This window comes from Anastrepha obliqua, chromosome 4 (genome assembly GCF_027943255.1).
Source record: "Anastrepha obliqua isolate idAnaObli1 chromosome 4, idAnaObli1_1.0, whole genome shotgun sequence".
NCBI classification, from domain to species: domain Eukaryota; kingdom Metazoa; phylum Arthropoda; class Insecta; order Diptera; family Tephritidae; genus Anastrepha; species Anastrepha obliqua.
Window position 1 is genome coordinate 105,871,216 of NC_072895.1, and position 17,592 is coordinate 105,888,807.

Below are 17,592 nucleotides of genomic sequence, written 5' to 3' on the forward strand. Positions count from 1 at the left end.
CCATCAGCGTAGGAAAAAAGATAAATTCAAAACGATGGAAAAGAAGTGAAAAAGTGGTGCGCTGAGTGCCTGCCATACCGCTGAATAGCAGAACAGGAGCAAGTAGTGTGGGAAGACGCAAAAAAAAAAATAAACATAAAAAAATGTATGAAAATAAATACCTCAAATATAGCAGACAATGGCGGAAAAGTGAATACTATTTTTCTTTCATATCATTTTTTTCGCATTTCGACCACCGAAAAGCGCGAACGCTCACTTTTCAACAAAGTGAAAAATCATGATGAGCTGGCTGGCAACGCCACGATAAATGGAGTTCCTACTACAATTCATAGAAAAAAGCGCACAGAAACTCGAATGTGAAAAGCCTGAGTAATAATATGACAAACTGAGTTGGACAGCCATTTTTGCGCCTTACAACAACCGCCTTTGGTACTCGTTTAATAATAAAAAATAAAAATAAAAAAACTGGCAATCCAGCAGAGCGGACAATGCGCACAAAAGTATGCAGCGAATTTTCAGTTGACTGATGATTGCTTGGCTGACAAGTAGGTTAGATTTAATAACTAAAAGTTGCACAAAAACCAAAAACAAACAAAAACACAAAAAAGGCAACAAAAAAATAAAGAAAAAAACGACAGAAACGAAAAAAACGGATCATTATAGACGGCTTTGCAAATTTTAAAAGGCGGTGATTTAAGCTGATTCTGTATTTTATCTCTTTTTGATTAAAAGTTTCTTTCAAAATTTTTAATATTATATTTGTGCTGCTTCTGAAATTATGAAGTAAAGTTGGCAGACTTTTTCTTTTGCAGCATGAAACTATAAAGGTAATTCCAGCTAATACGCTTGATAGCAAGCGCTAATATGGTTCGGAAGGATCTAATAAAAGGTAGATAAAAATAGATAATAAAAAACAAAAAAAGGCGCAACAAAATATGCAATAGGAAATTTTTCATTCATACAGTGTGCAGAAATTCTGCTTATGTAATGTCAAATAATATCGGCTAGAATTTTTGTGGTCATTAAGCTAAAGCAGCAGACCGACTGCCACTTATACCTACCCACCTAAGCTAGCGCGGTGTTTTCCACTGATTTGCTATAAGTATTTCAATATTGCTCCAAAAGTTAGGCGAATCCCATTATGAAGCTTGCATAGATTACTGAGAATAGTCGCAACTACTAATAAGTTATTAATAAGAATAAAAAACTACCATTGCAGGTAAATGCGAGGTGGATCAGCTGGCCAGATAAGGGACATGTGAGGTGGTTTCCCCGCGATGGGAGAACATTGGGATCCCTCTGACTACCTACGGTCTGCTCCGGGAAAGATCGGCTTAGTGCCAACTCAGCGAGCGCTGGGCAAGTACACTAATTTGTAAGGTCGCGAAATCCTTCTCGCCACCTGTGGATCGTGGGCGCTCGGGCGCCCCTCAGCTCTCGATCCTGGTGGGTTTTCTCACAGGATACTATGCGCGAGGAGTGTATGCTGTGAGTCTTGGAATTACCTCAATTCCTTTTAGCGATGGATGTATGGAGGATGAAATGAAATCATCTCAGCACCTTCTCCTTAGCTGCCCTGATCTGGCTGGGCTAAGATCTAGGCATCTTGGCTCTTACTTCTTTGCTATGCCTGCTGATATAGCATTAAAAATCTGATGAACTTCATCAGCAAAACAAAGAGGGGTTACGCAAAATGCAATTAAAAGCTTGGAATAGGCTGTAAAAGAAATACCACAGGTTAACACTGACTCTGAGAGATTTGTAGGTCGTATATTTCAGAAAATTTTGATCTGCTAAAAATGAAAATAATAACAAATATTTTGAATCCACTTCTGTTTGTTTTGGAAATGAAACTAAAAACAAATTAAATTAAATTAAATTGGCAAAAAGCCACGTGAAATCAAATTTCATCAAGTTAGCTCCTTTTTGAGCTACTTCACCATTAAGCGCTTTGTTAGCGTGTCCACTTTTTTCGTTTTAACAACTTCACGATTCTCCAAGTTCTTTACAAAAACAAAAAAAAAAAATTTAAATACAAAAAATTTAAGTAGTGCATTTACCAAGTTTAGTAATGTAAAAAAATCACATTTTACACCCTCAGATTCAGCGCGCTGCTTTAATCAAAGCTTCGTGCAACTCCAGCGACTCATTAATCAAGAGAGTACTGTATAATGAAAATGTAATACTTTTTAATTCATAAGTTTTTTCTCCAACTCTTTCATCAACCATTTATAAAAGCGCCTAAAAATATGCCAACCACTCATGTATTTCACACTCCTGCTCAAACACTAACATATACGCACTCATCTAAGAAACACCCACTCAACTTTATTTTCCCTACTTTTCACCTCATTGCAGGCAGCGGTGCAGCGGACCTCACCAAGGATCAGTGCAACAAAACGGTGGACATCTTCGAGGATGTCAGTTCGCCAGAGGTGAATAACCTAAATGTGGGACGGCCGTTAACCTGCTGGTACCGGTTCCGTACGCTAAAGGGGGCACCACGTGACTTTGTGTTGCGGTTGCGTTTTAAAAAATTTAAAGTTGGCACGCTATTTAATGCAACACACTGTGAGGGCGGCTATTTACAGGTGAGTGAACAGAGAGAAAGAGAGAGAGAGAGAAAGAGAGGGAAAGAGGAAAGTAAGTGTGTGACAGAGCGAGAAAAGAAAGAGAGACATTTGTATGCGCATAACAAAGGAACGACCACTTGGGCAAGCACTCAAAACAATTTATAGCATACTTTTGCGTGTTGGCTCAATATGAAAAATACCTTCGGAAAATATTTTCGCGTAAGTAAACCGTGTTTGTTTTGCGAAATGCTAGAGGACAAAGCGTGCAATAACAGCAATATATTGCATGCGGTGTGCAAATAAGACATTCAATAGCTTTGTTGTGCGCTTTTTGGGTTGCTGTCGCGCCTGAAAGCATGCAATAATTTCTAACGCTTCATATGCACTTACACACACACACACATACTTCCCCACTCACGTATGTTCACTAAGTACAGCTGTGCAATGGGAAAACTGATTTATGGCAGTGGACAAGTGTGGCAAGCTGTGCCCCTCACCCGGCTGTGCCGCTTGAAAAAAAAACAGCCAGTAATTTATGACTTACTCAGCTCTGTGGGAGTGTAGCAACGCAATTGGAACTGAATGGCAGTCCATGCATATGAGCACAGCATGGTCAGGCGCCTGCTGGTAAAGGCAAGAGTATTTTTTGGACGCACTTTTTTCGCGGCTTTACTGTGCCATATGCCACTGCTTTGTGTTGAGTGCTTGGCGGAGAGTGTCTGGGAGTCATTTTTTTTTTTTTTTTGTTGTTTTGTCAAGGAACTGACAGCGTAAATGATGACATATGGGACTGCGAGAGCAATAGAAAGTGGCAAAAGAAAGCAAAAATTAAAACGCACGCACACACGTATGCCTTTCATATGCCTATACAGCCTAGCGCGTGATCGGTGTACTGTAGTGTCAGTCTATTTTTGCCGCACATCCTACTTCACTCTATTCGGCATGATAAAATTCCCTTAACGAAAACGCTTTCAAGACCAAATACATAGCAAAATAATGCCGAAAAGTTTTTCTTTGCGAAGTAAATCAAATCCGCAGTCAATAGCAAAAGTGTACCCCCAAAAAAGCGGAAATAAATAAAATTGAAGAAATTCGCAGATGCGAAGGCGGCAAAGATACGAAGTCTCGAAATTTATGCGCGTCCATACAATTCAACTTTGTTTGTTTTCTATCTGTTCCACCTCGAAGCACGTAAATTATTTGTAAATTGGAATTTTATGCCAAGTCTCTCAAATACATTTTTGCATATTCCTCTGCTGCTTTTTTCCTTCTTTTTCAAATTTGTATTACATTTCTAATACTTGTATTTGTATATTTCCTTTTTTCCTTGCTTTTTTAGATTGTTGATGGCAATGCGAAGACGGATGTTTCCAATCGCCGTGAGCCAGGCATGTTTTGTGGCGAGGCGGAGCAGCCACAGACATTCATCAGTGAGACGAACTATGTCAAAGTGCTCTTCCACACGGATAATTTTACTGATCAGGTGGGTACAAAAACAAGAAATAAAAGAATTACATATAAATATTAATATTTTTCCGCTCTAAAAAACATTGCAAAAATCAAGCGAGGAAATATTTGATTCCAATGCATTCAGACATGTCGAGCTTTATAGGTATTATTTCAGATGTACAGTGAAAACTCGTTAAATCGAACAAGTGAAGCGAATGCAGCTGAGAAAAAATAAAATGCTCAGACTGATGCTGAAAATTAAAGACAATGCCATTGGCGAATTGAAATTTAAATTAAAAATAATGTTAAAAAAAAAAAAACTAAAAAACAAAAATAAAAATTTTTATTAAAAATGTTTATTAAAAATTAAATAAAGAAAATTAAACATTTTAATTAAGAATTTTTATTAAAAATGAAATAAAAAAAGAATTAAAAAGTTGAATTAAGAATTTTTGTTAAATTAAATAAATTATTATATTAAATTAAAAAAAAAAATTTAAAATTTCAATTAAAAATTAAATTAAAAAAAACAAAAATTTTAATTAAGAATTTTTATTAAAAATTAAAGTAAAAAAAAAATTTTAATTTTAATTAAAAAAAGTAACTCTTTTCATCAAACGCTTGATGGTAGCTAGAACAATAAAAAGAAACTTAACCATTCGTCAGTTGCAGTGTGATAATTTTATGTTTTGAAAACTTTCACAGTATAAATGTAAAAACTTTCCATAAGTTTTTGAGAACAAATAGAAAAAATCTGCGAGAATAAGTGCAAAAATCCCGCCTGTCATGCGACACAAGGCGGTAAGGTCGAGGGTAAGCACCAAAGCTGTGAACAACTCACATAACACAATTCTACCCTTAAGGCAAAATGCAGTATCTGACCACAGGCTTAAGGCTCACTATATAAACAATGGCATGTCCATAGGAAAAGTACTCGTTGTATGCTATCAGAGGTAGCAGCTCTAACATTGAAATAGGAAGCCTTGACTAATCCCCCATAGGTATTATCGAAATAAACTGATTACTCCAACAGAAGCAGTTTCACGCGTTCAAACAGTTAAAATATTCCATTTATTTCGGTATGCAGAACTGAAAAATGGGACAAAAATTATGAGACAAAAATTATTATTTTTTGTTAGCCAGGAAAAACTATAGATTTCGTATAGTAATGCGACTGCGGGATTCTATGATCTGAGCACGAAAATCTCCGAACCAAACGGCAAATAGCCGAGCGTCTCTCAGGCTGATATTCAAGCAATTTCAATCTGTGCGAGAATAAATCGCATGAGGGGCAGCAAAGGTACGCACATAGCTTTATATTCTGGCAGTCAAGCGGCATTAAAAGCACTACCTTCACATTCTGTGGAACCAGAACGAGTGTACGACTGACTTAACAACACAAACCAACTTAATGCAATAAAAAATGGATAAGCTTTGCTGGGTTATGGATCGCTCTGGAATAAAATATAATGAAATTGCTGATAAACTTACTAAGGCAGAGTCAGTAGCAGATTTTCACCGACCAGAACCGTACTAAGGTATCAACTGGGCATAAGCTTAGTGCAGGGTAAATAGTTGGGAGAAAACAAAGGAAAGTTGGGAGAAAGTTGGGCAAAAAAATACCCATTGGAGAGTCACACACGAACTTCGTCAAACCAAAGGGCTTACAAGATCTTTTACCTTAAAGGGAATTACATAACACTATTACTTATTTTACACATTGGGGATGCGACAGAATGTAGACTCTGTCAGGAGAATGACAAAACCACAACCTTGTGCAACTATATTGCCTTGGCAAAAGCAAGACTGCACATCTTTCTTCGAGATCAAATGGATCCGAATGAAATTAACAATGTAAAGATTACGGACAAATTTACGAAAATAATTTGGCGATCAACCAATTATCAGCCTAGGGCAGGAAATATAAGTTAACTAGAAACTGATGCAACATGGATTTAATGGCAGTAGTGCCAGTCCATAGGACTAGTAACACACAGACTGAAAAGTACCGGGGCTAACAAAGAAAACACATTTTTGTAGTCAAAATTAGCTATATTCTTCAACGTAATTTCCATCAAGAACAACGCAATCCTCCCATCGCCGCTCTAATAATTATTATTATAATTCAATACCACTTTTATGGAGCGATTTATGTTTTGCTTCAAAATAGGCTTCAGTTTCAGCGATAACCTCTTCGTACGAGCGAAACCTCTTCATTTCGGCGAGCATTTTGTTTAGATTCGCGAAAAGCGAGTAGCCAGTAATAGGTGGGTGCCAAATCTGGTGTATACCGTGAATGTGGGAGCAATTTGAAGTTCAATTCATATAGTTTAGCCATTATTTTGTTTAATTTGTGACACGGTGCGCTGTCTTGATGAAACAAAATGATGAGCAAACGCGGCACCGACTTTGAACAGAGCTTTCTCATAGTCAAATGCTGACGCAATATAAAGCCAACAGGTTCTTTTTATATCTTTACGATGCCAGCTAAATCAAGAAACTTCACTTTTCGATCATTCAAAACGATTTTGTGAATTTTTTTGATGTTTTCTGGTATTACCACCTCGTTTGGACGTCCTTTGCGTTGTGCATCAATCGGTGTCTCCACGGCCACGTTTGAAGTCAGCAAAACTTCGTTTTATTGTTCTTTCTGATGAGGCAGAGCCCTCATAAAACTTTTGAAGTCATTGTTTCGCTGGAGTGGTATTTTTCCCATCGAGACGCAGTGTAATATTAAAACACGAAATTCTTTTTGATGCATCGTTTTGAAAATAGCAAAAGGGGCGTCACTCTTAGCACAAAAACTCACGAACTATTAATAAATATCATAGAATATCAGAATATCAAGAAATTTTAAAAGCTATATTTTTAAAGCTAGTACTAACTGAAAAAGTGGTGAATGTAATAAAACTAGTGCCATCTATGTGTTAGTCCCGGGACTTTTCACCCCATGTGTTATTACTTACTTCTGAAAAATGTAGTTGCGCACAGGATCTTTTAGGTCGAAATGTCGGCCATTGAGCACTCTGCCGATACAAAACTATAGTAATGGTGCCTACTTAGTTTCTCATTTTCTCCTCAATGAACTTATTTAAAGCGCTTTAAAGTTTGAAAGAGGAAAATGAAAGCGAGGTCCCTACGGCGTATACTTTATGTCATTGGCGGAAAGTTCTTCTATTTTTTACGATTTTATAAAACAGCAAGAGCAAAGAAGTTGATGATGATGAAGATATGTATTTTTACATTTAACACATATTTTACCATTAAACTTTTTTTTCCACAATAATTCTTTATGGAATTTCAAAAATATATTTAAGAAAACATTTTTCAAAGAGTATTATTCTACTGTATTTGTCTTGGCAAAAATTAAATAAATATTTTTTTTCATAGCTCGAAATATGCTTTTTCATGAGATATCCGCATTAACAGCACACAGAATGAGTGCAAGTATTTAAAACATATTTTTGAAAATTTAGTCATCTGAAAATTTAAAGTCCTTTCAAAAATCAAATTGATGATAAAATTAAAAGCTGGGTATGCAGCATTACTACAGAGTAAACGATATGAAGTGTTACCTATTCAAAACACCATAACTTTTTTGTGTGAAATTAGTTTTTATTGATTTCAAAGACAAAATTTATTTTTTAATTTTTAGTCCTCACCTTGCTCTCCAAAATGGACCAGATGGAGAAGTCCATCGGATTTGCGTCTGGCGAATTCGAAAGCCATTGTGTGGACGAAATGAAGTGTGGAACATGATTTTTTAACCATTCTTGGTTCACATGAGCTTTATGAGAAGGTACCGAGTTCTGTTGCAACGTCCATGGTCTACGACCCAAATGTTTGCGTGTCCACGACTCTAAAGCAGCTTCTAAAACATTTTCCCGATAATAAGTCGCATTCACTTTGACACCAAGCTCGATAAAAACGATTGGAGAGCGTCCGTCAGCGGTCACTGCGGCCCAAACCATTACTTGCGATGGGAAATTGCTTCGAGTGGCCATACGTAGGCTCAAATTCTCGTATGAGTGTTCGGTCAAGTAAACACGATCATTTGGAGTGTTTATAAACTGCTCAGTTGGGAAATTTTTTTCATCAGAAAGCACAATGTTAGGAAATTCGCCACATTCGTGCAAGCGCAACAACTCCTTTGCTCTTTCGCACCGAACTTTTTTTTGCTGGGGTGAAAGATCGTGTGCTTTTTGGAACTTGTAAGCCTTGACCTTGAGCGATATTTTCAGTTCTTTGGCCATTTTTCTTCCACTTCGACGTGGATTCCGTCCAAGTTAAGCCTTCACTTTACGAACCATTTCTGGCGTTCTTGCGGTTTTTTTGGTCCACCTCCATAGCGTTTTGCAATGCTACCAGTATCATCGTAATGAGTAATGGTGCAAGAAATAAAAACTTTATTTACTTTAAAGTGCTCGAACTCATGAACAACCGCTGGTCGGGATTTTCCAGCCAAATATAATGCAATCACACTATTACGTTTGAATTCCATCACAGAAAAAAAAATTCAACAAAATTGAGACGCAAATGCTTTTGATGGCTTATAAACAATATATTGAACTCTCATTAGAACATTTCACGTTGATGTCATGAGCTGTTTTACAGATACAAGCACTGTGAAGTTGGCAACACTTAATATCGTTCACCCTGTATATAAAACACATAGTTTCACGTGCATAGAAATTTTGTGCTGGATAGATTGTATGTACTATCTTGCAGTAAATGAGCCGTTTTTTTTTTTTGATAGTGGTGTAAGTGTATTTTACTTTATATGGAGATAATTTTCTACATTGAATTTACTTAAATTTATAAAGGAATAATTTTATTTCATGGGATTAACAAAAATGTGTACTTTTAATGACAGCAAAAGAACTTACACCACTTTCAAAGTCAACGAAAAGAAAACATCTTACATTTGCAAAATATTAACTCCGGGATCTCAGTAGAAATAAACCAGTTTTTAGGAAGGGTTTTTAAGTATATTACTTCAACAATAAAAATAATTAAAAAGTAAGAAAATAAAATAGCTTGATTTCAAAATTTACTATTCAGCCAAAATTATTTATATTCTTACTATTAATATATTTTAAATAGTCATGATGTATTGTAGGGATATAAGGCAATAAATCACTGATGATTTTGCATAACGCTTTTTTGCTAGTCAGTTGCTTTATTTTACAAAAATAAAAATATGGCATTAATGCATTATATTTCGATTTGACTTTAGCAAAATTTCAAAAAAAAAAAAATTGAAAATTGTAAAAGTTGTCGCTGTTTGTGTGGAGCTCGTTTTTCCAGAAGTCGCTTGCGGTAATCATTATAAGTCCTTGGAGATCCATCTAAAATCAATCGGACAAGAGAAATTAGTTTTATTAATAGATAATCTTGTGCCTGATCGAAGCTTTATTTTTGTAATTAACAATATAGCGGCCTCTGGAAATATTTTTCAGATCTTCGAGAAAATACCCCTATGATAATTATTTAAAAAAATCGAAAGCGGACTTACACCATTTTTATAGTAATTATATTTGTAACTTCAGTAACTACGAAAATTTGTAATGATAAAAACAATGAACACACAATGAATTAACAGATTTTTTTGGAAAAAGTTTATAAAAATAAAGCTCATAGTAAACTTTATCCATTTTTATCATAAGCTATGTTTTTGCGAAAGTGGCCATAGACCACTTTCAACGAAAGTGGCTCAAATATATAAATTCCAGTTCATAAAATCTTGGCTAATTCTTCAATTATTAATGATGTGTGTGCACTATGCCACTTAAATTTAAACGCTATAATATATTTATATCTCTGCTTTAATAAAAACAATTACGCACACATTTGCACTTATATCACATTCATATCTCAAAAAAAAAAACAGAAAATAAGAATTGTTAAATAAACCTCTTTTACATATCCAACTAAGAGCATATATCAGGTCAGTCCATAAGTTCGTGCGTAGTTTACCCATAATTTCACTTTTGCACGATTTTTGCATACAAAAAATTATTCGCGAAATATAACGGAACTTTTTATATTTTCTTTGATATATTGTGCATTCAACAAGTGATTTTAATCGCAAATAGAAGCACGTGTTGTTAAAAAATAAAATAGAATCTTCGAACGCGTATAAGAGGCATATTTTGTATTTTTTTATAAAAGTGGTAAAAATGCAGCAACTGCTGCTGTAGAAATAAACACTGTTCACGGAGAGGATACCGTGAGTATAAGGACTGCGCAAAAGTGGTTTTCAAAATTCCGAAGTGGTAACTGCGACGTGGAGGATGTCCCGCGCTCTGGTCGTCCTGAAGTCTTTAACTCCGACGCCTTGGTGACAGTCGATATGATAGCTCAGAGGTTAAATTCATTGCATGGAACAGTTCACAGGCACCTGGTTCAGTTGGGAAAGGTTTCAAAGCTGGGAAAATGGGTTCCGCATAGACTTTCCGTCGCCAACCTTTAGCAGAGAGTGAATGTGTATTCTCAGCTGCTGCAACGGCTTGAAAATTAAAGTTTTTTGCACCGTATCGTTACTGGTGATGAAAAATGGGCCCTTTAAAATAATCCTGTTCGCATACGTCAATGGTTAGATAAAGATGAAACACCAGAACCGATCCCTAGAGATGGCCTTCACCCCAAGAAGATTCTCCCGCCTATTTGGTGGGATATGGCCGGTATTATGAACTTCTAGAACCAACCCAGACGATAACTGCTGATTATTACTTCCATCAGCTATCAAACCTGAATGAGGCACTTAACAAAAATCGACCGTCTTTAGTGAATAGACGCAAAGTTTTTTTTCAAAACGAGAACGCAAGACCTTATTCCGCAAGGCAAACATTAGGCAAGCTGAACGTGCTCGGATGGGAGCTAATGCCGCATCCACCATACTCTCCGGATATTGCACCTTGTGATTATCACCTTTTCCGTGGACTTCAATCCCATATAAGTAACAAGAACTATTCCTCAAAGGAAGCTATAGAAAAAGATATCGAAGCGTATTTTGGCTCCAAGGACAAAAAAGTTTTTGAGCAGGGAATTAAAAATTTGCCTAAACATTGGGAATGCATTGCAAATAATGAAGGAATATATTATTGATTAATAAGTACTTTAAACATATTTTTTATTAATTTTAAAACCACCTTTAAAAAACGCACGAACTTATGGACTGACCTGATACATATATGTTTATATAGGCATATATTAATATATAAATGTATTTGGTGTCACAAACGCCCGCACCTACACTCACTAACATACACAATATTGCCGCTTCCATTTCACAGGCGTTAAATTCAATTAAAATTTTAAATATTATTTATGGCTGATTTTTACTGATTTTCATTAATTAATTCCTGAACGATTGGCCATTTTATTAACTAAATACGAGTGTGCTGCTGCCTGGTTTTTTGTTTGTTCATTGCATCGTTTTTTTCTCCTCACTAGCGTTAATACAATGTATGTCTCTACTACTTCCATTGCCAACAAATGAGACAATCGATTGCGAACTTTGTTGCTGCTGTCACACGCTGACGCAAAAATTTCAGAAATTTTTTTTTAATTGTTCATATTAATATAATTACACTTATGTGATAGTTATATCGCTCAGAACAAAAAAAATAACGAAAAATGGGAAAATCTGCTTCTTTAATTTCTAATACATAAAAACCGGTGGAAAAAGGATATTTTCAATTAAACATTTAAAACTTTTTTATTTCCAAATACAAAGAATAGGTATTAACAAAGAAGTGAGCTCAAGGCCAGAATTTGGATAAACCGCAGCATTTTTGTATGCTTTATTTATCTGCACGATATTTCAACTTCAGAAAATATTAACATAATTTTAACAAATATTTTTTTCTGGTCTTTAATTAAATACAAAATTTTCTCTGCTTTTTACTTCGACCAAAATACAATACAAATTTTTTTGCTTAATTTTTTAATAAATTTTAGATGGTTCTTTACAGGGAATTTTTTATATGACAGAAATGAACTCGGAGGTATTGCATTGCCTTCTGAGGAGCGGTCGCTGTTAGAGAAAACCTTTTCTATGATTTGGTGTTTCATGTTCGGGCTTTTGAGCCTGGGCACTACCGAGGAGTAGCCACGCACCAACTCATTCAGCCACAGCGGAGCACCTTTAGTTTCCAAAAAAATATTAAAATTTTGGTGCACATTTTTAATATCAAATAGTATTACTTTTTTCATGTTTTGGTTCTAATAAAATAAGATTTGAGCCAACAATGGAAAAGAATTAAAATTATTGTCTCCAAGTATGCAAAATATGAGAAATTTCGTTTGGATCTCGAGGGGACTGAATGCCCTAGCAGAGATTTTATTAGAGATATCAGTATTTTTAATGACTTCATTTAGAAAAACTATATATATAATTTACTATAGGATACCAGGAAAGTTAAAAATATATACACGAATATGGGCTCTTTAACTCCTGTTTGAAACATAGGTAGTCTGCAGTTGACGATTCGGTAGCAAGTCAAATATCAGTCAAGTAAGTTACTTGCCTGGCTGCTCTGGCTGGGTGATAGAATTCTATCGGCACCTCCGTCCAGGTATTTTAATTAATTTGGTCCGCGAGTGGTATTTTATTCCCCACCATTACGCTGCGTATCTGCGGAGCATTCCCCGATGCGCCTGGGCGATTCGAGACAAGCAACTCCCCATAGAAAGCTAAAAGACATAATTGTTTTTGGAAGAAATTGTAGAACACTTTTCATACAAAAAATTATGTTTTTTAATGATGTGAAGTAGGAAATCTTCAGTGAAAAATTTTACATTCAAAATTCTATCAAGTAGCCATTTTTAACTGTCAGAGCTTGGTTGAAATTTTTTTTGTTTTTTTAATATATTAATGCGCAACTCTTTAAATAAAACCAAAAAAAAAATTAAATTATATCCTTCAACTAACATTTACCAAAAGGTGCACTTCTAAGAAAAAAAAAATATTTTTTTTAAATAATTTTTGAAATCGAATAACTCGAAAACGATTAAGTTTAGGACGTCATATCTTCTAACCAAATTAGTCAGCAATGACGCATATAATAATATTCTCATGTATCTCTTTCCCGCTTAACCCTCCAACCTTTTAGTATAATAAACCAAATAAAAACATGTAAATACAAATTAAACAAAAACAAAAAAATATTAAAAAAAAGATTAAAAAAAATTAAATATAACATTTAAACAAACCAATGGTTAATATAATATTTTGAAAAAATATATTAAAACAAAAGGCCGTGCAATATGCGCACAAACAAAACAACAAAAATTAAATAGCGAAAGAAGAAAGAAAATCATGGGCCTTAAAAAGTAAAATATCTCCCATTAAAAAAATAAAAAATTAAAACATAAAAAAAAAACCAAAAATAGGCTCCATATTGAAAGCAGCAACAAGCAAGAAAAAATAGCGAAAAAACAAAAATAGCAAAAACGATACCAACATTAACAACACCATGCAAATGTGGCTGCATCAATGCTGTCCATGCAATACACACATATATTATACATACACATGCCATGTGGTAGTCTTTTCCTGATTAATATCATAAATCTCTATTAATTCAAAACATGAATATTGCAATGAAAATTGAGCAGTTAAAGGATAATTATTGAGAAGCAGAGGAGGCGGTGTCATTTATACCACTGTTTGCTGCACGGCTGCCTGCGGTGGCTGTGCGGCCGACTGTCAGACAGCCTGGCTGGCTGGCTGGCTGGCTGACTGGCTGACCGTCATTGACTGGTGGCCGTTTGGTGGTTGACGGTTACGAAAAGTGGAAATAATGAAAATATTGTATAACGACCACAATGAGCGGCCGCGCGCACTCACAATCATACACACACACACACCCAGCACATGCTTTAACTCTGAACGAGTATAAGTCCATTAATGCATGTATGTCTGTAAGTGTGTGTTTAAACATATAATCACATATTGAAGCAAAGTTGCATCATTGTCAGCAGGCAGCCAGAACAGGCGAGCGAGTCGAGGCAACAAGCAACGTGAGCCATCAACCGCAATTGCATGAATGCAGTGAAGTGTTTGTGTGTATGAGCTAGTATGAATACACCTGTGTAAGGGTGAGTGGGTGTGTGTGTGTGGTTGTGCATAGCAACTGAATATTCGAAAATCAATAACTCGAAATGATATCCGCAAATAAATGCAATAAAGCAGTGCACACGTCGACTAACGGTAATCCGCGTGAGCGCACTTCACATCAAGTCACGATGCCACGTTGGATGCTGGTCATACACCAGAGCGAGATGATGGTTGAATGCGAATGACTAGCTGGCTGCTTGGCTGCTTGGTTGGTTGGCTGTCTGGTTGGTTACCTGAGCGGTGCTGGGACCAACTGACTTGTTGGTTCATAGCTTGTTGGCTGATGCTTGGCTGTTGGCGGGCGAGTGACTTGTCGGCTGTTCATTGCTGATTCTTAATTTATTCGATCACATTCGACGGGAAATTAACAACGTAATGCCATGCGGCAAAACGGTAAATAGCGATGATGATGGCATAAACTCACTGACACACTTCTATGAGCCATTGTATGTACGTGTATACAATACATATATATATACATATATGCAAGTGTGAGTGTATGTGTGAAATAAGGCTGCAGGTGAAAGATGCAGGCAAATGAAATTGTGAAAACGAAGGGTTAACTGCTGTCGTGAAGTGGGTGAGAAGTGCAGGCACTGATAGTTCTGTTATTAGCGAGCACTGCGGCGGTGATCAGGCGAGTTGCCATCTCTGATAGAGTTGTCACGCAGTACACTTGAATATTATGCAAATTTAAATGAAATGAAAATAATATATTGCTGATGGCGGCAACGCGGGTGGCTGATGAGGTCGATGCAGTGGAGGTGACTGATATTGAAGGAGGTGCTGCTGTGTAAAGTGGTGCTGTTGTATGCGTTTCACTAAGCTTCTTGTTTCAGATGAAATACCCTATGATCAGAAAGTACCGGGAATGTTTAAATAAAACAAAACAGAGTTAAATTTCAGGCAAATTTATTTTATCTCCTTCCAAATATGACCCATTTGAAGCAACACATATGTGCCAACGTTTAAGCAAGTTCTCCACGCACCCCTGGTAGGCCGACGAAGGGATGGCTTTCAGTTCCTTCGTCGCATTCTCTTTGATCTCCTCCATCGAATGAAATCTCCTTCCACGAAGTGGTAACTTCAACTTGCGAAACAAAAAGAAGTTACTCGGGGCCAAATCATGTAAATGCGGTGCCATCACGATGGTATTTACTTGGTGTTTGGTCAAATAATCCAGCACAATTTGGACTCGGTGCGATGGCGCGTCATCATTATGCAAAATCCAAAATCCATTTGCCCACATTTCCGGCCATTTGCGGCATGCAGGCAGACACTCATGATCCGATGGCGCTAAAAAGTGACAGATGTGTGTCTTACAGTCCTTCCAACATAAGAAAAAAATATGCACCGGTTCCCACGTGCGCTGTTCGTTTAAATTAAACATTACCGGTACTTTTTGATCATAGGGTAAAGCATTACACCATTATATGTATTGGTCGTCTGTAATAAATTACAATTTCTGGTAGGCTAATGAAATACTGAAAAAAAGAATACTTCTAATAGATGCGAAGTTCTTAGTTTTTCATCACCAAGTCAGGATTTATTTTAAAATTACCTCAAAGAAAAAGAAATTTTTCGAGTAAGAGACATTGTAAAGCGTCTTTCAAAAGAGGTGCCTAAAAGTTTTCTTTTCGTGATATAAAACATTTGCAAATTTAGATTCTTTCAAGATTCACTATTTTCATTCTTCATTCATGTGAAGAACATTTTTTTTTTCTTGTTCACTCCACTCGGGAGCATAGGGCCTCGACAAGACTCTCCCATCGTGCACGGTTCTGAGCTATTGCTTTTGGGCCGTCTCATGTGAAGAATAACATCACTAAAATGTTAATTTATGAATATCAAATTTGTTGAGAACGTCGAGATATCTATGGTGAAGGTTGTTCGGCAACTCTTTGCGCTACGGAGGCAGTATTCTCAAAAGAATGTCGAGTTTTTGGACTGCCAGTCCTCTTTCTATCCTCAACTGAATTAGTTTCTTGAAATGAGTATTTTTCCACTCATTCGGATGATTATTTACGCCGAAAAAATCACTAACCCTGCGATATGTTGTACTTAAAGACCGACCATTTTCATAATAACTTTTAATAATTTTAAGGAGTTGCTCTATTGTGTAGAGTGTTGCACATCTGTAGATTACATAAAACCATCTAGAAATTATTCACTACTGATATCTTGATCTCTTCTGCAAATACTCAGCGGCCTGTTCCGCTTTAAGGCTCAGAGCGAGCTCACAATAGAAGACTGTCACACATGGACAATCAACCTCTATGATGGATATACCCAGCGATTGTGACTATCGCCCTCCCATTATATGCTTCGAAATGAATTTCTTAATGAAAATCCCTTCTAGACTGGAATGGCTTCAAGAAGATCCAACACCCAAAACACCCGTTAAGATCTACACGGACGGATCTAAAATGGACACCGGTGTAGGATCAGGGTTATTTTGCGAAGAGCTTTCTATTAGTGAATCCTTTAAACTACCGGATCACTGTAGCGTTTTTCAAGCGGATTAGAAATGAATGAAAGCAAATGATTAGAAATAAACAGAATATCATTAACAGATATCTGCATTCTATCAGACAGCCAAACTGCCCTAGGGGATGCATTCCAAATAACATCAAGGAGTGTCGTCTTACATTGCCGCCAAATTGTTAATGAGATGGCAAAATAATATCATATCATCTTATGCTGGGTTCCAGGCCACAGGGATATACCAGAAAACTGTAGGGCTGACCAACTTCCAAGAGAAGCTACCTGTCTCGCAATTGTAAGCTTCTTATTAAGGGGGGTCTACTATCAGTCGGCTTTAAAAAATCGATTTTTGTTTTTCACTGAAATCGATAGATATATTATAGGAGAATATGCCCTCAAATTTTTTTAGCGAAATTCAAAGAGATTTCGGAGTTACAGGCCTGTGTACCGCCCCTCGTCAGCCGAGCTCGTCTACCTTCTGAAAACTTTGAAACACGTTTTCTCAAAACCTTGTTTTTAAAAATGGCGTGTAAGATTTAAAAAAAACGACGAAAGTTATCGTTTCAAACCGATAATCTATATACAGATAATTAAAATGCGCAACTTATTAACTAACAAAATACCAAAAAAAAAACAAGATGTAAGATTCTAATAGCGTTCGCCCCTTGACAGGCAATGGCAAGCCTCAAAGGTAAAGCTGTAGAAGGTAAAACACATCGCCTCTGTTACTCCTGAATTACTTTGAATTAAAAAAAAATTATTTTACTCTCGTCACCCGTGATTAAAACTGCAAATTGCAGTATTGAAAAGAATCTGCAATAGAAGTTTTTTCATTATATTTGTGGGGCCAAAAATGCCATCTTATGTGTAAGTAGTATGGAAATTTTTCATTTTTACTCATTTTTGAGGCTCAACATAATTCTATTTTCTAGTTCAAAGTATGAAATGAGTGGGATAATATTA

The 17,592-nt window shown here is 36.2% G+C and overlaps 1 protein-coding gene across 1 annotated transcript in view; it reads left to right on the forward strand.

Annotated features, from left to right (window-relative positions):
- The first annotated feature begins 1,277 nt into the window (after nt 1-1,277).
- The window catches only part of LOC129244324 (uncharacterized), a 142,119-nt gene continuing 125,804 nt past the window's right edge, over nt 1,278-17,592 (forward strand). The window contains exons 1-3 of the mRNA XM_054881942.1: nt 1,278-1,359; nt 2,359-2,591; nt 3,913-4,056. Coding sequence (XP_054737917.1) covers nt 1,278-1,359; nt 2,359-2,591; nt 3,913-4,056 — 459 coding nt within the window. The remainder of the gene's footprint in view (nt 1,360-2,358; nt 2,592-3,912; nt 4,057-17,592) is intronic.